General features: G+C 36.8%; 1 protein-coding gene across 1 annotated transcript in view; it reads right to left on the reverse strand.

The window, feature by feature from the left end:
• LOC115421273 (RNA-binding Raly-like protein) overlaps positions 1-25,389 on the reverse strand; it is a 118,180-nt gene that overhangs the window by 91,270 nt on the left and 1,521 nt on the right. The window contains exon 2 of the mRNA XM_030137077.1: positions 12,230-12,302. Coding sequence (XP_029992937.1) covers positions 12,230-12,302 — 73 coding nt within the window. The remainder of the gene's footprint in view (positions 1-12,229; positions 12,303-25,389) is intronic.

Genomic DNA, 25,389 nt, shown 5'->3' on the forward strand with positions numbered 1-25,389 from the left:
ATAATAATAATGAAAAAAAAATTCTTATGAGCGTATTTTTCATGAAGTTGCAAAAATGTCCACCCAGCTGGACACCACGTGTTTAATTTTTGACGCACAGAAACATGTATTTACTGATAAATTGTGTGAAAACTATGGGGAGGGCTTGTGATTCTGGGGGTTTATGCTCAGGAGAGATCTACATAATGTTACCAATTCATGCCAGAAAAGATATGTAGTGTCTTAAAATTTTAATAAAGATATGTGTAAAAAAAAACAAAAAAACAAAAAAAAAAGAACAACAAAATCCATGAATATACAAGAGAACAGCTGTAGAATAGCTGTCCACTGGAGTGACCACTATGCATGAAAGGGTTAATGATACTCCTTATTGATCTATTTGTTTATTGATTCCTGATCAGTATAGCTTGACGTCATTCTTTTTCCCTGTGCAACTGTCAGACAAAGCGAATCAATAATTTTAGAGTCATGGGATTTACATGTATAGGACCATGTGGAAGTGATTCTCAATTCATAACTGTAATTATAAGTACATATATATGTACATTATACATTTATATGGGTGTTAGTGTTATGAAAAGGACAGAGTTTATTTTTGTTTTGCTTTTTATAGGGGTATTATTGTCATGAAATGGACAGAGTATATTTTTGGTTTTTTATATGGATATTTGTTATAAATTGGATATAGCTGATTTTTGATAAGTATATTACTGCTAAAAAATGGACAGTTTTTTTTTTTGTGTGTGCATTATTGTTATGGAATGGATAGTTCACTTTTGCTTTTGATATGTGTATTATTGTCATGAAACGGACAGAGTTTATTTTTGTTTTTGATATGTGCACTATTACTGGTGCGAAAAGGACAGAGTGTTTTTTAAATGTGAAATGCTGCTGAAAAATGGACAATTTATCCTTGATATGTACAGCAATTTTGTGTTTTGTGTAGGAATTTAGGGTAGGTTGAAGGCTGGGGTAAGGGGGCGGGAGATTATAATTTAAACTTCATCCCGCTTCTTTTCAAATGTTGGACTTTCTTTTATGTAGTCGTTTTGTTGTTTGGTTTTAATACAAATTCAAAACAAACAAACAAACAAATATATAAGTGAAGACTTGAATATAAACATACATAACATGAGCTGTTACATAATTATAAAAGACTGCAATATGAACATGCAGTGAATATTTGGTGGTATTTTTGATTTAAGTAACACTGAGCAAAGAAATATTTAGTGCAAAACATATAAAATATGTATTTTCATCTGTATTTTCACTCATTTGTATAATTTTCTTTAAGATTATGTGTTTGAACTAGAGTAATTTGCACACTTCCAATGATAACCATGCAAACAGACGTAAACTGCAATACTTTCCACAATATGAGTTTTCACAAATTATGCGTCTCTGTACCACATCTCGCAAAAAAAAAAAAAAAAAAAAAAATGGACCAGCTCCAAAAATAAATAGGTTCATCCTCAGCAGATGTCCAACCCTTTCCCCAATGCAGTAAGTTTCCCATAATCCATCTGACAGACAAAAACAGGGAAACTACAACTTCCTTGGAGCAGGTAATAATCTCCTCATCTGCTCTGAACCCTTCATTCCAACCATTTTTATTCTGCTTTGATGATGACCTGCTATCCATAAAAACTCATCTGTTTACACTCCATACACACCAAGCAGATATTTTCCATATCAGATGGTATTTTAGCACATTCCTCACATGTATGACAATTAAAAGAATTTGGAAAGCCCACATCCTCTAATTAACCCTTTCATGCATAGTGGTGACTACAGTGGACAGCTGTTCTCTTGTATATTCATGGATTTTGTTGTTTTAGTTCCATATCAGCCAACACAGTGGATGCTCAGTCTGCAAAAATCTAACTCTGACCAAGTGTATTTTTCTCATTTCTAGTCCAAATATCTCATCACACTTAAAATAAGACAGAATCACCTAAAGAGGAACTTTTCAGTGAGATATAAAAGCTTATTTTTAGACAATAGATCTGGAAAATCTTATTTGGGTTAGGGTTAGGGTTACCATGAATAATTTTCACTTATTCCACTGGCAGATTTTTTTGCTTGAATTAAACAAAAAAATGTTACTCTTTGGGTGATTATGTCTCTCTTTTTTTTTTTTTTAGGTGATTATGTCTCATTTTAAGTGTGATGAGTTATTTTGACTAGAAATGAGAAAAATACACTTGGTAAGATTTAGATTTTTGCAGTGCATGCATCATCCCATACACTGCAATTCATACTGTTACTGTAACTTTACTGTTCAAAATAAACCTGATCTGCACTAACATGTTTGAGTGTTAATCAGTTGCTTGTTATTGCTATTAAACTGTAATTAACAGGTTTTTGTGTTTTGCTTTTTTTTTTTTGCATATTATCTCCACGAAGTGAGTAATGACTAGTATTAGTGTATGTTAAAATGTGAGAAAACATCAGATTAGCTACATTAAAAATGTTTTCATTTCATAGTTTTCACACAGTTTATCAGTAAATACATTTCTTTGCTTCAGAAATTTAATGCATGGTGTCCAGCTGAGTGGACATTTTTACAACTCCATGAAAATGGGTTCATAAAAACAGTTTCAATCGCGTTATTTTTTTAATGCCTCAAGGAATAAAAACACTCAGGAAAAAAAATCTTAATTAAGGCTCTTATAATTCATGCATGAAAGGGTTAAACAAAAAAATCCCAGGATAAACATCAAAACAACTATAGCTCTACCTGTGGCCACTGAGAATATGAACGCCGGTGTATAATAAATATGTAACAAAAACAGATGGAATAGTATAAAAAGTGTCTTCACAGGAGATGAGAACTACTACAGATGCAAAAACATGAGCATTTACATGCATTTAAAATGTTCTAATATCTGCAAACATGTAGATTACAACCTGCTATGAACTATTTATCACATGCCCACACACTAATTATAGTACAGAGTCCTGTTTTGCCAAATTTGTGTTGACATTTATCTGGAGAAGCAAAATGACAAATCCATTAAAAAGTTTAAAGTCACAGTGCCATGAGAGCAGAGGGAGGGATACTTTTCTTTTTTAACTCCACAACATCGGTTCACCCAAGTATTGATAACTCCCGCCCACGTACGCCTGTTCGCTTCACCTCAAACCGGAGAGTCTCTTCTTCTGAAGCTCAGAGTCGCAGCCAGACGCCGCTTTAGAAAGCTTCTCTTTAAACCATGAAAGGACGTCTACAGGGAGTGCAGTGATTTAAAATGCAGGATGGACCGAGCGGCAGCGGCCTCTCTAAAGGCTTCATCCTAAGAGACGGAGCTGTGAAGGATCAGGGACGGAGCAGGAGCTGAAGGCTGAATGATATAGCATGCACATATTTGACCTGCTATAATGATTATATTATGGTATATACTGTATGTATATGACAGTACAGGAGCTTCTGCTGTACTGGATCTTATATCTTGCAGCAAAATCAACTATAAGAACAGTGATTGATGCAGTGCAGTTGCAAATTTTTCATCTGACTGAAAATTTTCTTCTGGTCAAAATCATTGGCCACTATTAAAAATGATACAATACAATACTGCTATAGTGTACAAGTTTATATAGTCAAATTTGGCAATACTGTAAAACACACTGAATGGGAGAGTGTACAGGTGTAGAAGATTAGTAACATGGATAGAAAAAATGCCATGAGTGGTATTGGTGGGGGGTCTGGGAGTCCTCCCCCAGAAAATTTTTAAAGCTTCAGGTCAATTTTGGTGCTCTCTGGTTAATTTTAAAGGGTATGAAAACCTTTGAAGCAAGTGAAAATAATAACTAGAGGAAAACCTTACTGCAAAAAATGAGTGAAAAACTTTTTATTTAACAATCAAGCCATGCCCACCTCCATCTATTTTTCACGCATCTCTCAGTAGTTACCACTTCAGCACCTTCCTCTACAAACGTGTCCATGATGTCGTATATGCTAGCCAAAATACTCTGTACATCGTCAAACCTGCGTCCACAACCCCCTCCCGCCAATATCATGTTCTCTTTTGATTGGAAGAAATTACGTCAACTGAAACAGAAACTATATTCCGTTCCAGATACTCTCTGAGGGTATTTAAAATACAGTGGCTTTGCAAATACCAAGGGTGTTATTCATTCATTCAATTTTATCTTCGTACTGTACCACACAGATAGAAATAAGATGCTAAACGGGTCAAAATAAAGCACTTATGCAGTCGGGTGCGTAACCGTGTAAGGCCGCGGCGCGCACAGCCGCACGCACAGGAAGGGCACATACACACAAACACACACACTAGTCATATACCGGCAAGAGGAGATAAGCTATGAACCCAAACATGAAGGTACATGTAGATCAGTTCTGTCTTCTTCCCTTTTCGCTGTGGTTCTTTCATAATGAAAGCTACTTGTTAGCACTAAACTACAGTTAGCGTCTGGAGGCTGAACTTCGGTAAAGCTGAACTTGTCCATGTGTTTCTGAGGCACAGAATGAGCAGCGTTTCCTTCCAAAGAGAAATAGTCATCAATCTCTCCTCCCGACATAAAAATAAAGAAGTCATCTTATTATCATCACTGTTAAACCTATCAGCCCCCTGTGCGTGGCGTGCCTGTGTTAAACACCTGCAGATTCAGGACAGCAGACCCAGGACAGGATCGCGGTGCCGAATGGACTCCGCAAAACACGTGGGGAAGTTACTTCAATATGACTTTTTTCCCCCCTCAATTTTTCCATTTGACGGAAATCCGTCGTGGTGACGGAGCATTTTAATCCCTGCTCTATATGTCAGCCCTGTGATGAACTGGTGACTTGTCCAGGGTGTACCCCGCCTTCGCCCCTGTGTAGCTGGGATAGGCTCCAAGCGACCCCCGTGACCCTAGTGAGGATAAAGCAGGTTCAGAAAATGAATGAATGATTTATATTGTCTGTCAATTATTATTTTATTTACTTTCACTACTGCTTCAAAATTCAGAGGTGGTCTTGAGGGGTGGGGGGGTTCTGGGGGTTTATGCTCAAGGGAGACCCACACAATATTACCAATTCATGTCAGAAAAAATATGTAATGTGTTAAAACTGTAAGAAAGATATGTGTTAACAAAAAAAAAAAAAAAGAAGAATTGGGCTGTGAAGAATAAGTGGTGCAGTGTCGCCTCACAGCAAGAAGGTTCTGGGTTCGATTCCAACCACAGACTTTTCTGTGTGGAGTTTGTATGTTCTCCCCGTGTTTGCGTGGGTTCTCTCCGGGGACTCCAGCTTCCTCCCACCATCCAAAGACACACACTGATAGGTTAATTGGTCAACTTAAAAAAAATTGCCCATAGATGTGAGTGTGAGAGTGACTGGTTGTTTGTATATGTCGGCCCTGCAATAAACTGCGACTCACCCAGGGTGTACTCCACCTTCGCCCATATACAGCTGGAATAGGCTCCAGCACCCCCACAACTAGGGATGGGAATCGATAAGAATTTAACGATTCTGATTCCATTATCGATTTTGCTTATCGATCCGATTCCTTATTGATTCTCTTATTGATTCTCACTGGGTGAGGGAATAAAAGAGTACAAACGTGTGTGTTTGCATTAACTGTCTTTTATATTTCTATCTCTTTACAGAAAATATAACATATACAGTATGCACAAACAATAATAACAGATGATGCCAGGCCCGGTTTGGGGAGGAGGGGGGTGGCGTGCAGTGAAAGTGAAACTAAAGACTTATTAATTCCTCTTTTGCCACATTTCTACTACATGGAACCGATTCAACTCTGCTTGTCTCCCATTGTTTCCTTTCCCCTACCTTCGGAAACTTGTATTTGAGGGGGTACGATGTTTGCTGCCCGCACCGGAACCGAAACTGGGCCCAGATGACGGCCTGGTGTTCCCTCTGCCGCTAGATTCACAAGCGCTGCTAAGTAGCACATCAAATGAACATCCTGTGTGGACAAATGTTTGAGTATATTGGAGGGATTCCACCATTTTGAAGAAATGGAAGCTTTGACAGTGTTCCAGTGGACCTGGTGTCGTCTTTTTAGACCGGTTCTGCCTCAACACCATGTTGGCTACGTTCTAACCAAAACAATGCCGCATACACGTGACATCATCACACATGTGCAATGAAGGTGGAATCAATAAGCAGAACCATTAAGCACGCAGGTAAATGATTCCAAGGAATCGAGCTACTGGGATCCGGTTCTCAAAAAGAACTGGTTCTCGATTCCCATCCCTACCTGCAACCCCAGTGAGGATAAAGCGGGTTCAGAAAAGGAATGAATTAATGAATGGGCACAATGAGGAATTTATCTTTCTTGGGTACATGCAAAAGTAGAAGAAACAAAGGGAGAAATGAATGAGACATGAATGACTATACTGAGTGACCACCCCCCCACCCTCGGTCATTCAGTATGTTTATGTTGTCGCTGACCTCATTTTATGAACTCATAACATTGCTGAACCTAGACCTGACCAACTGAATGAACCCCAGATTATAACACTGACCCCACAGGCTTGTACCGTTACTACTAGGCATGATGGGTCATTTCATTCACCTCTCCTCTCACCCATCACTCTGGAACAGGATCAATCTGGACTCATCAGACCACATGACCTTTTTCTATTGACCTACAACCCAATTGATTTTTATGCTACCAAAGCAAATCATAGTATTTTTTTCCCAATAAGTCCACTGTTAACTGGTTTTCTTAAGGCCACAAAGCGTTCCAGAGTCCACTTTATGCTGTGCATGTAGTTATATTACTGCCTTTTACTCTTTAACACAGCTGAGTACTAATGTTGGTTTTATACAACTTATTTCTTACCATGTTTCTTCCTCAAAGACAATGGTTTACCACTGTCTTTCCATGTTTCAATAATGTGTTGAACATTTGAACAGTTTGTGGATTCACCAATCACCTTAGGCGTTTTCTTTCCTTTATGCAGACCAAGAATTTGACCTTTCCAAAACAGAAGTGCATCTTTTCAATAATTGGAAGTAATATTTATTGACATTAAATATAAGAAATGAGAAGCTACGACATCAGTTAGGGATGGATAACTTATTTCCAGCTGAAACATTAATCACTGCAGTAATTATCCAATGGAAGCACCTTATGTTTGCTTGGCTAAATCAAGGTTTTTTTGTTTTTTGGCCAGGTTGTGTTTTAACATTTCAGACAGTTTTTCTATAAGCAATGCATATAAATGCCACATTAACATCTACACTGAAAGACACATTTTTCCCAAAAACACGACTATTTTAATCAATCCAATTGGCATCACTGGCTGCATATTTGTTTGCATTTAATTCAGGATTCCAGTGATTGCACGTTGGACTCAGAGAGGCATTAAAATATGGGTAACATGACTAACTGTAGACAGTTATTTTGTCCATTATAATACCAAAAGTCCCATAATATATGACAATCTGAAGAGAGGAACACTGAGGGAAGTGACTTCTCTTACAGGGGTCATATTTTGCTAAACCCACTTTTATTAGTCTTTGGTACATTTATTTGTGTATTTGGACCTTAATAGTTCATAAAGTTTGAATTTGAACCCTCCAGATGCTGCAAAACCATCTTTATATTCATTTTGGCAAAAATCGAGTGGATTTCAACAACACATTTTAATTCCTGCTTAATTTGTTACATCTATAACTAGTTACGTCATAACATTTGGACATATAAGGTCAAGACTTCTAACAAACGTTTCTCAGAGTATGGAGAAAGGGGAAAGAGCAGCACAGTCAACAACCTGGAGGGGGTGCAGTGTGAAGTGGCTCATTTGCATTTAAAGGGCCAGCGCTCAAAACGACCTTTCTTGTGTCATTACTCAGAAATAGGGTTGAAAATGGACCTGTGGAGTTGAATTAATGAAGAATTCAGACCCAAGCATAGGATTTACAGTTTATGTAGACCACAGGGAAATGTTTTAAAATGCGTAATTCCATTTTTTTTAAGAAAAGCAAAATATCACTCCTTTAATAAATAAGTGATTTCTGAAATTACATATTTGTTCACTTGCTTTTTGACTCACATATCTTACAATAATTTTCCTCATAATAGGATAATTCCCCATTTCCTACGTGGCAGTGCAGCACCTGAAGGCCTCTTGTGCAGACAAAGATGAACTGCTAGTACTAAACCTCTGGAGCTGATACAGCGTGACAAGAAACCACACAAAGATGATGGATGACGATGATTTACTTCCACAAATACTGAAACCCAAGACTTTTTGGTTAAACTTGTAAAAAATATACTCTCATCAGTTTACTACCTTTCTGTTGGAAGGGTAACTTGTGTACACCGACCACATATTCCTTCTCTAATCAGCATATTTTCTGCAGTATCGTCCTCCCTGAACCTACCAGGTTGTGTTCCAGATGGGTTCGGCCTCCTTCTCTGTCTCCTAATCAAAACTAACGACACAAAACCTGCTCGGAGCAGCCGAGAGCTCGACTGATAAAAACAACATCCAGCCGGATGTGAGGATCCCACATTTATCACTGACAGGAGCATTTGCAAGTACCAAGGGAAAAGTTGTAAAAAGTTTAATTAACAGCAGATCTTTGTGGCCTTCTGAAGTTTGACAAAGAGATTCTGGATGTACCTCATCATCTATTGTTACAGATTCAGGCTTCTAACCAACACAACATCTGCTATTTAGTGATACATGAAATCATAAGTTTTTAATAGCATAGAACATGAATAAAGAGGTTTATTTTACCAGAATGCATAAATTTTATGTTACTTAACTTCCCATAGATCACTGGGTTTATTCCACAAGAGGTAGCCTCAACAACTAATCTACTAGTCAGTAATTTAATAAAGGCATCAAACTATTCCAGAGCGAGTATATTAATTTCTCAGCATAACTGACCTGACATCACTCCATAAAAACTTGTGGAAGTTAGAGTGGCATCTGAGACTGTCGTAAGCTTAAAAGGGAGTTAACAACAACAAATGATAAATACAGACTCCAACACAAACGTCATAAACGCTACAACTGCATGTGAGTCTTACATATTGAACCCTTAAGAGATTTTCACATTTTATGATAAATAAAACGCATAACTACATCCCCCACTTGTGTTTTTATGCATCAGTAATGAGGCAGCTGCTAACTAGTGGATAAATGAGATGACAGAATTTATCATGACATTAAATGCCATCACACCAAAATAGAATCTCATCAACTCTCTGTGGTGTGTTGCAATCTCTTAACTTGCTTTATCTGGTCAAACTGAGAGGAATATTATATTATATATATTATATTATATTATATTAACAGGTGAGTATGTGAAATCAAAGTGCAGAAATAATACGTGGTTGTGAAAATAATGTGCTGAACAAATTGTGTAAGTATTGTAAGCTTTTTTGCAATGAAGTTTACATTCTGCATCAATCAGTGGTAAAATCCCTTTGGTTTTTCATCGACGGAGCCAGCCAAGCAGAGTGAGTTTACTCTAATAAACTGAATTTGACCAGTTTGTTGTGCAATTTGGTGATGGAACAGATTCCCACAGGATTAACCCTCAGTGCAGGCGCTAACCTCTGACCATTCACCTCAGTTTCTCACCATTTTGTTGATCTAAGAATTAAATCTTTTTTAATCCTGCTGTTTCTTAGCTCTGCAGTAAGTGAATTATCTGAAAGCCTCAGCAGTGACGCTCCATGCAGAGTGAACTGTTCCCACTACCGGCTCCCTCCTCAGATCGCCGCTGTCCTCATGGGACTGGCTGTGTGGCTGCCTGGCTGTAAATCCCAGCTCTGGCCGCTGCAGAGTTGTGTTCGCCGCGGCTTTAATCCGTCCAGCGGCAGGCGGTGGTGGGATTTGGAGGACAGTTTGGCTTTAGTTCCCGTGTAAACAGAGAATGAGGTTAAAGCTGGGGACAGCTGGACTGTCACTCATAAACAGCTAAACACCAACAAACATCCCTGAATCAAACCTACTCACAGCCCTAAAAGTACTCTGGTACTTTTGATATAAAATCACACACTGCTGCTGTTCTTGTGTGCTCCTGCTTTGGCTAGTGCCAGACTGGATGTAACTTGAGCAGCAGAAAACTAAAGCCAACCTCCAAGAATAACTGAGAGGCCCATCTGCACCAATTATGACATTAATATGCTGCTATTGCATCAGTAAAAATAGCACAAGTGCACCCATTTCTCTGACAAATGCAGCTCTACATGACATTTTCAACTTTAAACTAGATGTGTTTATATCGTGCAATACTGATACTTCTAAATAAAGTTCAGATTTTTACCCCACCCCCAAAAGGGGAGGCAAGGGGTATTGTTTTTGGTTCAGTTTGTTTCTTTGTTTCTTTGTTAACACTCTAGCAGCAAAACTATTGGTTGAATTCAAACCAGACTGGGTTGATAGATTACCAGTGACTCCGAATAGATCTGATTACATTTTGGGAACACTAGGTTAAAGTACAAAAAAATGTAATAACTAAATTTAATTTTTTTTCCCTCATTTACTTAAAATGGGCAAAATTTCAAATGTCTGTAGCAGCAAAACTATTGGTTGAATTCATACCAGATTAGGTTTATCGACTGCCAGTGAACCAGAATAGCTGTGACTACATTTTGGGAAAAGTAGATCCAAGTTCACATTTTTTATGAACTTTTGAAATCTTTTTTTTTTCTCACATTTACTTATAATGGGTGAAATTTCAAATGCCTATAAAAACATCAATTTTGTTTCAATTTACATCAAACTTGGCTCATATATAGAGGCAGTTTATATGCTGACATCACCACAGACGTAGATATGATGACATCAGCTGGATCGATTCCAAAATAAGCTACAATGCGTGCAAGGGGCGGGGTTTGTTGTGCCTGGTACCACTTGATTTTTAGTGTCATTGGGCAAAAATTCCATAATTCCCTTTCTGCATATTCTAATTCAAGAGGTCTGATGAGACTAATCACAGGTTTTTTTCAGACAGGTAAGGGAGTTAAAAATGTGATTGATAACTGTAAATAACTGCTAATTAGAATCCATCAGATGTGTCCTGGACATGATTCTACTGCTCTGTACACTTTTAATTCAGACCTATATGATATGTTGACATCACCACAGCCGTAGACATGATGACATCAGTTAGATCGATGCTAAAATAAGGTACAATACGTGTGAGGGGTGGGGTTTGTTGTGCCTGGCATCACTTGTTTTGCTTTTTTTGCTTGTTACTGGCTCACACAGAACCAAAGCAATGCACTGCTGACAAGACTGGAAGGAAAAAACATACTTTACCTCCTTAAAAAGACCAACATGAGAAATCAATATCAGTTTGTAGTAACTAAAAAATAAAGGATTGTCTGACGTCTGAGCAGTGTAAAACGCTATCACACTTAGGCTTCTCATTAAGGCAAGAACAAGCAACTGAGATTTACACGGTTCAACAAAACACCAGTTAAAGTTAAACTGATTCATCATCTGCCTTGTCATCATTCACTTATAAATATGTGTTAAAGAAAAGTAACTAAACAGGAAATAGTAGAGCTATTACCTATTTAGTTGTAGCTTTTTTCAATGTGAATAATATCTGGATACTGTTTAAGAAAATAGCATTGGCATCTATGAAAGTCTGCTCAGTGGTTTGACTATACAATATAGTGTAAAAATGAGCAGTTAGTTAATGTTAGCTGATGTTTTAACTCAACATTATCTCAGTGTGGAGAGTACGGTACATAAATTTCAGTGATTTAATTCAGATCTCATAAAGAGAGGCCAAGAAAACAGACATCTGTAGAAGCCAATAATGTAATAACAACCGATAACGTAATAACGGCCGATAACGTAATAAATTTCCCAGTTTTAAAATGTAATAGGCCAATAATGTAATATCTGGCCAATAATGTAATAAAAGTCCTGAACCGATAACATAATAGCTTTAGGCCAATAACGTTATAACTTATTACGTTATTGGCTCAGTTATTACATTTGCAAAGAATTTTTTATTTTTTTTACCAGCCCAATAATGTAATAACCAGCCAATAAAGTATAATGTTATTAGCCAAAAGTTGTTACGTTATCGGTTCAGGACTTTTATTACATTACTGGCCTATTACATTTTAAAAATGGTAAATTTATTACATTATCTGCAGTTATTACGTTATCGGCTATTATTACATTATTGGCTTCTACAACATTTTTTCTCAAATTCTCAGAATCCAGTACAGCAGCTTTCATTGCCTTTGTTTTGTTATTTGAGGTGCTGACTCACCTGTTGGGGGCGCTATTTCCTCTCTTGGCCGCCGTGGTACGACCGGTTCTCAGCTCACTGTTCATTCCGGTGTCTGAAAAAACAAAACCATAAACGTCAGTGTTGTTGGCTCCTGTCGTGCCTTAGGAGAAGTGATGAAGAGGCAGGACAGGTATCTTCGCTTAAGGCTCCCTCACCTACGCACCCACACGTCCACACAGAAACAACCAGCAGTTTTTCTAAAGATAATCCACAGCACAGGAGTCAAGCTGAACTGAACTGAGTCCCTGGTTCTATTCCTGGTCCAAATGATTGTTCCCTCTGCCTTTTCTCTACTGTCCTTCAGCTCTTTGTCACAAATTTGGCAAGAACAAATCTTAAAAAAGCGTGCATTTCATACTGTGAGGTGGTTTTATGGAATAGAATAGAACAAAATATCAGTGTGAAAGCATCAAATTTAAGAAGATGCACAAAAACCTTATTTTAAAGAGATAAAGTAACATTGAACGGGAGTATGACAGCAATAGTTATTGATTGAATGCTATAAAATGTTCTCTTTTTCAGTAATTTAATAACTGACCTATTTTTTTTTATGGACTGTATACATTAGTCACATAAATTTGGGGTAGGGCAATATAAGCTTAGTTTCTTCCTACTCCATTTCAGACATAAAGTGTTGTTAAATACCCATAATAAAATAGTTGTACATTGTGTTTCATTTAAATTTGTGATTTCTCTTTACAACTTGTTCCCCTTCATATTTTATTTCTACTTATGTTCAAAAATAAAATTTATCAGCAAATTTATTAAACAACCTTCATTCTAACACAACAGATTAACATTGGGTACTGGTATGGGTGAATGTCATCTTATTTGCTGGTAGTCTGGTGCAAGTGTACACACCAATACCAGTATTCAATTAAAATATTCATACATCCCTAGAAAAATGTCACTGACTGTTTCCATTAAATGCCAAGAAATTCTGAAGCACAAAAATGAAAACATGAACTAACTTGTTCGGAGAGGATAATCTGGAATGCATAGTGCAGTGTTTTTCAACCTTGGGGTCAGGACCCCATGTGTGGTTGCCTGGAATTCAAATGGGGTCACCTGAAATTTCTAGTAATTGATTTAAGAAAAAAAAAAAGACTAATAAAAAATATAAATGAGTTGAGAGAGACAATCCCAATCCATAAAAGACATGACAAACTAGTGTTTATCTTTCAAATGTTCATTGTGGTCAGTTTCAGATGCTGCAGCTCTTTCATAATTCATAGTTTGAGTTCTTGTTTGTTCAGTATTAATTGTCAGTCTTGTAAATCCAAGCTGGACTGACTGTACATATCCTGACCAAGGAAAATCAAATTCTCACTTTGTGCAGTAATCTACACCTGGCTTTTCTGCCTCTATCCATAATAATATACATTATATAGACTAAATGTCATCTAAAGTTAATATTTATTTGCAACATAGTATAGCAAACTATTACATAATCAAAAACAAATTAATTTTAGCAAAAAAAAAAAAAAGTCTCCGTTTTGAATGTCTGGGGTTGTCATGAGCCAAAAAAGGTTGGGAACCACTGGCATAGTGTATTTTACTGATGCAAACTTCCAAATGCACAATAAATACGTTTATGGAAATGCACCTTATGGCATTGTTTGAAAACCCACAATCCTCAGACATCTCTCATGTGAATGGAAAAAATATTCTGTTTGTTGCAGCAACAATACTGCAGAGGCTAAAGCCATCCTCAAATCACTATGTATATTTAACATACTGACTAAATGGTTTCCAATCATCTAACACTTCCAACTGATGTCACCAAAATTACTGTGAAATGATCTATGTGGATTTATGCTGCGTTCCAGGCAACCCGTAACTCCCGTTTTCCAACCTTCTACCAGTGAAAATGCACTGGAATGGCAGTCAAACCTGTGACTTCCCACTTGTGAACTCGTACTAGATCGATGTACTCCCAGTTCCGAGTTCTGACGTTACGTAGCAATGGCAGCCCCCATGGATACGGTGTTTATGCAAATTGCTTATTAAAACACGGTATTGCTCTGACATTATTTATCTGCAAATATTCTGCATAATCAGCAGCTGCTCTAGCGTTAGCTAGTTTTCAGTCCAATGAGTGCAAGAATAAAATAATACTAAATATGCATCCAAATATACAAATAACACAACATAAAAGGTATAACAGCTTCTCTTGTATCGTTTTTACTCCTCCGTTTCCCTCAAATAAGCAAAGAGCAAGCACCTTTGGCGATAGAAATGATTGTAAATGAGCATAAAGTAAGGTCCACCATGCTGGTTTGTTTACATCTAGCAACTACAATTCCTTGTGCTCAGGCAGTTTGGCGAGACTTGCCTGGGATGTTACAAAGTCGTGAGTCGTCATTTGAAGTCGTGACTTACGGGCTCAAAAAATGGCCTGGAACGCAGCATTATTTTCCCCTCATGCCAAAGACAAAATACAAATTCCTTCCTTTACAGTGTTTATAGTGCTATGCTCTTTCCGTGTCCATGGTTGAGTACACTATTGACCCTTTTTTTTTTTTTGTAGAATGTATATTGACTTTTTGAGGATGCTGAGTTCGTGGACATTTACCTCTGAATCCTAAGACATTTATGCCTGTATTGTGTCCCTGTACGCGGCCGTTCTGTCCAGTTGCATCTGATAAAAGGCAATAAAAAAGACAACATGTCACAGCTTCAAAAAACTGGAAAAAGATGCTTTTTCCCAGCATCCTCTCTGTCTTCTCACAGCTTGTTTTGCTCCGTCTCTTTAGCCTGGCTGAACTGTTCAGTTACCATTTGGGTTGGATAATTGAAAGCTGGGAGCATCCCGTCTCTCCATGACCTCCATCAGAGCTCAGTGCACGGCTCACAGGACCCCCCGCATGTCGAAGCCTGTTCGTAGAGGCAGCAGTTGGCCCTTCGCCTCCCATCATCCGCCTCTCCCCACCCGTAGCGTTGACAGTCGGCAGCAGGGTTGTTTATGGCTGCCAAGTCAGTTGCAGCTTGTAGGACATTAGTCTTTTAGTGCGAGGTTTATGAGCGCCGTCACTCACCATCTGTTAACTGCCGGGGTGCCTTTAATCGCCGCCCCCCGAGAAATCGATAAGGCTGCCAGGTCACCACGACGCCTGCAGCGAGCTGAACGGGTGATTGTGCATCATCGACTGAGTGATTACAGCTATTTGCTTGCTTATTGCTTTGCATTGTTTGGATGACACATCAGGTTAGAGGAGAGGAGGGGAAAGTTGGAGGGAGATGGAGGAGAAAGAGAGGGGGAAAATGAGAGACGAGGGAATGAAGAGAGTGATGACAGGACTATTTCACACCCTCATGGTTATTGGATTTCAGGGACAGGGTATTCAAAGTTTGGCAGGAAAACCAGAGCAGAGGCCGGCTGCTACCATTCAGATGAGGCCACAACAATCACTTCTAACTGTCCATTTACATTTGATTTTAATTGACTGTCAGGGAGGAGGGTTCATTTACTGAGCAGAGATTATGATAATGACGATGTGTAAAGTCCTGATCAGCTGAATATTTGGTCTCAGAGTTGTCATCATCTGGTCAAAATAAAGATTGAGCACAAAACTTATATATTTACTTTGACGTTGTGTGAAAATTTTTCACACAAGAACATAAAAAAACAAACACTGTTACAATCAAATTTTAGTGTCCTCCTGGTGGATGAAGAGTTTTACTCAAGTTCTTTTTACGACAGTGTCGGAATTTAACTTTATGCAAGTGTTGAGCTTTAAACTTGACATGCTGGGTTGAAAGGTAACTGATATTTACATACTAAAAGGTGCAGTGCTAGATAGTTACCTCATGCAATACTGATACTTCTATGTACAGTTTAGATTTTTACCCCCTCCCCCCGCCCCTCGAGGAGGAGGCAAGGAGTATTGTTTTTTGTTCAGTTTGTTTGTTTCTTTGTTTGTTAACACTCTAGCAATAAAACTATTGGTTGAATTCATACTAAATTGGGTTTATGTATTGCCAGTGACCCAGAATAGATCGGATTACATTTTGGGAACAGTAGATCAAATTTTTTTTATGAATTTCTAAAATCTGTTTTTTCTCCCATTTACTTATAATGGGCCAAATTGCAAATGTCTATAAAACCACCCATTTTGTTTCAATTTACTTAAAACTTGGCGCATATATATAGGTAATTGATATGGTGACATCACCACGCGCATAGACAGGATGACATCAGCTGGATCGATGCCAAAATAAGCTACAATGCGTGTGAGGGGCGGGGTTTGTTGTGCCTGGCACCACTTGTTTGTTTCTTTGTTTGTTAGCACTCCAGCAGCTAAACTATTATTGAATTCATACCAAATTGGGTTTATAGATTGCCAGTGACCCAGAATAGATCTGATTATATTTTAGGAACAGTAGGTTAAAGTTCCAATTTTTTAAGAATTTTTAAAATCTTTTTTGTTTCCCCCATTTACTTATAATGGGCAACATTTCAAATGTCTGTAGCAGCAAAACTATTGGTTGAATTCCTACCAAATTTGGTTTACAGATTGCAAATGACCCAGAATAGATGTGGTTACATTTTGGGCAAAGTGGATCTCAGTTCACACTTTTATTTAATTTGTAAAATCTTTTTTCTTCTCCAATTTACTTATAATGGGCGAAATTTTAAATGTCTATAAAAACATCAATTTTGTTTCAATTTGCTTCAAACTTGGCACATATATAGAGGCAATTAATATGCTGACATCAGCATACACATAGACAGGATGACATCAGCTGGATTGATGCCAAAATAAGCTACAATGCGTGCGAGGGGCGGGGTTTGTTTTGACTGGCACCACTTGTTTTTTAGTGTCATTGGGCAAAAATTCCATAATTCCTTTCTGCATATTCTAATTCAAGAAGTCTGATGAGACTAATCACAGGATCATTTCAGACAGGTAAGGGAGTTAAAAATGTGATTGATAACTGTAAATAATCACTAATTAGACCCCATCAGATGTGCCCTGGACATGATTCTACTGCTCTATGCTACACTTTTTATTCAGACCTAGAGGAGAAAGCTGCAGAGGGAAGGAGTTTATTTTCCAATTCTGGCCTTATTTTTCTCCTAACTTCAGACAGCCCCCAGTTCCATCTGTGTTTCCATGGTAATGCTATGTAACACTTGTAGCAAAATGTACATTCTACACATCCATGCAACCAGAAGAATGTCAACTAACCGCTCAATAAAACCAATTGTTTGACAAGAGAACACAACTCAAACAAGCACTTAAATATGCAAATATCGACAACATGCTAAGCAAAACCAGTGTATGTCATGGATAATTTAATAAAACAGATCTATATCACAAACTTTACACCGCTAAGCTAACACTAAGAAAATCCAATAGTACAAATATTAGTTATCTACCACTAAAACACATTGAACGAGACAAAGAAGAGCAAATATGATGCATTTATTAGGAATTATGTCTTACCTTTGCTGTTTTCTCATAATAAATTGTTTATATGAATGAAGCTTCTGCTGTCCTCTAAATCCACTGTTTTGTGTTACACTGAAATGATTCCAACTACAAACAAATGGTCCAGGGTTTAACAGGTTAAATCCTCTTTGCAGTATTTACTTTTAGCTGCTGGTTCTTCAGAACAGTCATTTTATGTTCTTTATAGTTGTACCTCATTGCATCTCAGTGGAAATTATTGTCCTTTTTACTCCACTACCTTTGTCCAACACCTTCCAGTCCAGATATCTCAAAAAGTACTGATTGTAAGAAACTGTAGGACAGAGTGTTTCTTTATGGGTTGACTTGAAAATTCTCCTCTTTCTTAAAATAACTACATTCTTTGAAACCCTCCTAGATTTTCTCAAAAATGCACAATCCCAAGGTTGAAAACAAGCCTGTTTTTCTGAGCTATTGAAAAGTTGACTTTGTAGAGAGATGCCTTTCTCACAGGACAACAACACTGCAGACACAATGAACGTGTACTGATAATGTAGTTGAAATGAACTCAGCCTTAAACGCATACAGCCATAAAATGCAACATACAAGTCAATACAACAGTCAAAAACCTCATATATAATATTAACCCTTATAGATCTGGAACTATTTTAATGATGACTTCCAGATTATTTTTCCTCTAACCTTTTCTAATCATTCATCAGAACCAAGAAAACAGCATAGATCCTTAGCAACAAAATATATCTTTAGCTGAATGTGAAAACAAGCAACTACTGCGATTGGCCATGGGTCATATGTGATGACACTGAAACACAGAAACCGTATTGTACCTAAATTATCTAAATATATTGACAGGATTATTGGCTCTTAAAGGTATTGAAGACTTTAGATCAGTTTGTTTTTGGTTACTCTGACACCCCCACGACCCTCTTAAGGACTAAGCAGTTGGAAAATGAATGTATGAAGAAATACTTTGAGTACATTTACTTGATAATACAGCATACTTATACTTGTAGTGGAGGTTTTGAGTGCAGAACATCCACTCATAGTAAAGTATTTCAACAGGTTAAGACATTGAATAATTAACCAATCACTGTTAAAAATATTGTTGGTTTTATTTAATACCAACATATAACTTTACTGAATGAGATATGGACATTCACATCCATTTAAGGCTTTTACTTTAGCTTGAAGTATTGATGAAACAGCTTTTCTTTCAGTTTATAAGATGTCTCAAAATGGCACAATACAAATTATTCTTGGTTGTTTTTTTAATAGAGAAGAAGAAATACAGATACAAATCAGAGCAATAGTTTAAAACTTGTTTCCATGGTTTGGTTTGGTGTGGTTTATTTTTTAGTTTTCAACAATTAATGTAAAATTTTGTTAAATGATTTGAGCAGTTTACGCTGTAATTTTTTGAATACTGTATAGAGCATGGGTTATTATTGTCAACGAAAACTAATGAAATGACAAAAACTACAATAGAAAAAACATTTTCGTTCACTGAAATAAATAGAATCTATAATTAAAAGAAAAAATGATAGCTAACTGAAACTGTATTGTGTGCTTACAAAACTAACTAAAACATAAAAATAATGGATAAAACTCCCTTTGTTTTTGTCTTTGTCAGTGTTGGATTGATATGAAATTGATTTATTTTGCTCGAGCAATTTTAGCTGGTGGTATTTCACAGTCCGTCACTTCTCATCACTTGTCGTTTAGAGTTGGCTTCTCATCCCCTCTCTACCTCTAATATAGAGACTAAAGTTGGGAGAAAGCAGCAGAGTTGAATATGACAGCAAGGAAGATAAAAGATATGAAAAAACTAATACTAAAACTAAACTAAAATTAAGCATTTAGAAAAAACAAAACAAAAAACAAAACTAATAAAAACTAGCAGACCTGCTCTAAAAACTAAAACTAACTAAATTAGAGAAAAAGAAGTTAAATCTAAATAAAACTAAACTATAATGAAAAATCCAAAACTATTATAACCTTGCCTAGAACATGAACACATCATTAACAGCCTATGACTGAACTTTAAGATGTATTTTAACACATGTTCGGGGTCTAACTCCACCCAAAGTAAGTCAGAAAGAGGCTTAAATGGAGGTGATGAGTGTGTAAATGTCCGGATGTGGAGGTGACACAGGAGTAGTTCGGGGACATCCGTATAACAGAGAATCAAACGACACTTGTGCAGAGCCATGCAAGTCTCTGACAGGGTTTGTCTGACGTTTTGTTTTACTGGTCTTACCACCTGAGAAAGGCCGAAAAATCAATATTCATTTACATGTATGCTATATTTAGAATGTTTTCTCTGTCATACAATCCTTTCCGTGCTCTTACACCTGCCAAAGTTCTCAGACTAAAACTTTCCATCTGCAGCCTGTATGGTCATGTTACTGTGGTTTGTTACAACATTATTTCAGAAACAAACAACAAAAGCAGATTAATCAACCAAGGAAATGGATTTACATCTTCAAATGAGTAGGACTGACAGAATCTGACTGATCTGAGGGACAAATGAACTGAACATCTCTGATTAGAGGTGTTAACACCGATATTTTACACAAGTATCATGAAGTAGAGTCATACTAAAACAACACTAAATGTACAATTCAATCTAAATGGGTGAGGGTATCAAAAAAATTTCACACAACACATAGCCAGTTTAGTTACTTTTCTGTCATAATTTTACCTAATTAAGAATTTTATATATTTATCAGTGTTTATGTTATCCCCAGCACTGGTAGATTTCATTACAACATATAACAAGTGGTGCCAGGCACAACAAACCCCACCCCTCGCATGTATTGTAGCTTATTTTGGCATCAATCCAGCTGATGTCATCATGTCTATGCATGTACTGATGTCAGCATATCAGTTGCCTCTATATATGTGCCAAGTTTGGAGGAAATTGAAACAAAATTTATGTTTTTATAGACATGTGAAATTTTGCCCATTATAAGTAAATGGGAGAAAAAAAGAAATTTAAAAATTTATAAAAAATTAGAACTTTGACCTACTTTTCCCCAAATGTAACCACATCTATTTTGAGTCACTTGCAATCTACAAACCCAATTTGGTATGAATTCAACCAACAGTTTTGCTGCTACAGACATGTGAATTTTTGCCCATTATAAGTAAATGGGGGGAAAAAAAGATTTTAAAAATTCATACAAAATTTTAACTTTGACCTACTCTTCCCAAAATGTAATGACATCTATTCTCGGTCACTGGTAATTTATAAACCCAATTTGGTATGAGTTCAAACAATAGTTTTACTGCTACAGACATTTGAAATTTCGCCCATTATAAGCAAATGGGGGAAAAAAAGATTTTAAAAATTCATACAAAATTTGAACTTTGACCTACTGTTCCCAAAATGTAATCAGATCTATTCTGGGTCACTGGACATCTGTAAACCCAATCTGGTATGAACGGAAGCAATAGTTTTGTTGCTAGAGTGTTAACAAACAAACAAACTGAACCAAAAACAATACCTCTTGCCTCCCCTTCAGGGGGTGGGGTAACAAAAAAAAAAAAAACATGTTTCCATACATACAAATGCACACCAAATGCACCTTGGGAGTCAGAGTTCTTTCCTTTCATTTGTCCAAATGATGTATTTGAGAACACGCCACTTCTAACTTTCTAAATCTTCAACATTTATAAAATTACAACCTCCACTTGAGCTGGCTGATTAAAATGAATTCAGTGAAATAATATATTTGTCATAGAAATAACTTACGTTCATCCACCCACAACTGTATGGCCATAAAATCTACTTGTCAGAGTTCCTTTCCAGTTGCTTTCCTTCAGCAGTAAAATAACATATCAGACTTTTAGGGTCATTTCTCCACAGTCTAATGAAAACGGCTTCGACTGAAATGTTAGCACCACATTCAGAGCACTTTTAAACTACGACGCTGATGATATTTCTCTGGATGGCAAGGATGTGAGTGGTGACATTTCCATGATTTTCCAGATGAACAAACAAAATCATGAACTTGACTCATGGGTAATGAGTGTGGAGGATGAAGTAGAAGGTGGGCTTCATCATGATTAATACTGATTTTGTTTATAAGAGACCCAAGACGCCTCTAAAAAAAAATAAATAAATGTGGTTTTAAAGCTTTAAATACATGCTTTTTGTTCCCTCTGTTAATGGTGATCATATATTTTAACCCTTTCATTCATAGTAGTTACTCCAGTGGACAGCTATTCTATAGCCGTTCTCTTGTATACTTTATTTTATCTATATTTTATTTGTATATTATATTTTTAGATTTTGTTGTGTTAGTTTCATATCAGCCAACACAGTGGACACTTATGCATCATCCCAAACACTGCAATTCATACAATTACTGTGACTTTGCTGTTCTGGATAAACCTGATCTGCAGTAACATGTTTGAAAGTAAATCAAAGGTTAATTGTTAGAGTGTAATTAACAGTTTGGGGGGGGGGGGGGGGGGGGGTTAGACAAAAAGGTTTTTTTTTTTGCATATTATCGCCATGAAGTGAGAAATAACTAGTATGAGAATATGTTAAAATGTGAGAAAACATCAGATTAGCAGCATTAAACATGATTTTATTTCATTGTTTTCATATTATTTTCTGATATTGGGTTTTAAATACATGTTTCTTTGCTTCAAGAATATAATGCATGGTGTAGCTGAGTGGACATTTTTGTAAATCCATGAAAAAAAAAAAAAAACCTGAATTGTATTGTTTTTTTTCATGCCTAAGGAGGAATAAAAACACTCAAAAACAAAAAACAAACAAAAAAAAAAAAATCAACTAAGGTTCTCATAATTCATGCATGAAAGGGTTAAATAATATGTAAGCTATAGAGGGGATTTAATTGCATAAATTGATATAATATTGAAAAATATGTTAACATTAGAAATGCAAATATTCATTATCTTTGAATGAACCATTATTGCAGTCTGCCATGTTGTGACATCATGTTTCAACAGCAGCTCAGACAAACTTCGGCTTCTACTTAATTTTTGTTTCACTGCAACAATTATCATCATCTTTCTCCAAACAATAAAAAGACAGCCAGGGCAAAGGCTTTTCATTTCACTTGGACATATTTCTTCTAATCACAATGACATACAGCAAGAAAATCTGTCTCCTAACGTGTCAAACTTACATTTGCATATTACTAAATGATGGAAATACAAAATTAAACATCTCAAAAGGCAAACTGAGTGTAACGGCAATGTGTAGAGGTGTATAAGACAAACGTTTTTTTTACTACTCACTCCTTTCATTGGCAAAATAAATTCCAGGCACCACACTTCTGAAAGATATACCCATTTACATCTGGAATGACATGCATTTGTATTTGGTGGTGACATCTGCACAGATCACCAATCAGTCAAATCTATCTGCACAAGAGTATGGGTTTGCTTAATTCAGGAGGAGGCTAGAGATGTACAGTGTGGTCCAGACTGGATAAATGAATGCAGTCTCAGTAATAAAGTGCATTAATTAGGGTGGGGTAGATTCAGATCATGAACAAGTGGATGAAAAAGAGCTCATGACCAGCTCTGACGTCCATGCTTGACTGAACAAAGCCCAGTTCCCAGGCTCCAAACCACAACTTATTACTACACTGTCAAATATACTGCGCCCATCAATAGGACTTACTGAATGGTTTGATCAGTATGAAAATGATATGAGTCATATGTCTCCAAGGTCAGTCAATCTCAAGCCAGATGAAGATGTTTGGGAGATTTTTGACAGTGCAGTTCAGCTCCATCATGAAAACACCACATGGGAAAAAAAGGAACATGGTAGACTAAGAAGATGCTTTACGTCTTTTCTGTTAATTTGTCACCCATCTACGAGTTTCTGATGGTCTGATCAGATCCCAGAAACACTTCTGACGGTCATTAAAGTTATTAATCACTGTTAGAAAATCATACACCATCCAAGTGTTCATTCATGTGTGATCTTAGAAAAGTACCACGACCTCTACCAGATGTTAATAAATAAACAAGTGTTCAGAGAACGCAAACCTCCGCCAAGCACCCTGAATGGTGTGCATGTGTAGATCGACAATTTCTTTTTAAATTAAACAGTTTCAAGGTTGTTCCATACAGCAGAAAAAGTTGAAGCTTGGTACCAGTCATGTGTATGTCAAATTATATTCAATTCCAATCAATATTTGTTGAGTTATAATGAAAAATGTGTCATAAATGGGATTTTCAATGTTAAATTGAAAATTTAAGTCCACATTCCACTGTGGATGTGGACGATTTTGTGCCAGATACAAGGTATTGTTATAAGCTATGGGTGTATCAAACTGGATGCTAATCAGAGTTGTTTTGAATTTTTTTATGAATTTTCAAAAATTGCTCAATGATGAGAGATAGGAAAATTTAAGATTTTGGGACCTTGCTGTGACCTTGAACTTTGGCCTACTCGGCCCAAAATTTAATGGGTTTGTCCCAGGGCCTAGGCCTTATCTGTGGGTAAAATTTGGTAAAGATGGTTGGAATAGTTTTCCCATAAGGTTGCTAACAAGCAAACAAACAAACAAACAAACACGCAAACAAACACAAAGCAAAGTGATCACAATACCTCCTGGTGGAGATAATAACAACGGCACCCTCAGTATGCCAGGGGTGTCAGTCATTTTAGTTCAGGGGCCACATCATTCAGCCCAATTTAATCTCAAGTGAGCTGGACCAGTAAAATTATTGCAAAATAATCTATAAATAATGACAGGTCCAAATTTTTCTCCTGGTTTTGTTCAAAAAAGTAAAACAAATGTATGAAAATATTTACCTTTAGAAAACTATCGTTTCACAAAAAAACGGGAATAACCTGAAAAATCTAATATTCCTTAAATAGATGTAATTTTAACAATATTATGCCTAAATTTACCATTTATACATGTGCATTACAGATCACAGTGGCTCTACAAAGGCACAAGACATTCAGTAACAGTCATAATATTGCTAGAATTTTGGAGTTTGGAACAAAAATTCGTTTGACACCCTTGACCGTTAACTTCTTCAGTGTAATTTTTGCACCTTGCTAATTCATCCCACAGGCCAGATGGGAGCCCTTAGCTGGTCTTGGCCCACGGGCCGTATGTTTGACACCCCTGAGATAAGCCATAAGCCAAGGTAACACTGTTCCATGGACAGAACTTACTTTGTTTTCTCACAACTATAAGACTAAAACCCAAGGAGGCAGTGTCGATTTGTTGACTATAGCTGTATTATTTACAACTCGTTTCTCCTTCGTGCAGGAATAAATCACTTGACTTGATTCACATCCTGGTTTCTAACAATCACCATAACATCAAGTAACTTATTAAGAGCAAACTTATCAGACAGATAATGAATTGAACACAGGTCTACCTGGGTCTATCTAAAAAAGTCCTCAGTCACCTCTGGGTGGCAATTACTGAATCAAAACCTGACTGAGTAACATGAAGGGGGCTGGATTAATGAGCTATACTGCACCTAGACACTAGGGAGAGATGTAGATATTTTAACTTCAAATTTGCTGCACTTGTACCATGTCCACTGTATTTACAGCTCAGTTCAAAAAACTTTAATACCAAATGGGTGATTCATTTGCGTTCTCACATGCCTGTACCAACAATTAATATAAAATCATCAGCTCAATAAAAATCGATATATAAAATTAAATCCGTCAGTGTGTATATCTCTCCT

Source organism: Sphaeramia orbicularis, chromosome 6 (assembly GCF_902148855.1).
Source record: "Sphaeramia orbicularis chromosome 6, fSphaOr1.1, whole genome shotgun sequence".
NCBI classification, from domain to species: Eukaryota; Metazoa; Chordata; class Actinopteri; order Kurtiformes; family Apogonidae; genus Sphaeramia; species Sphaeramia orbicularis.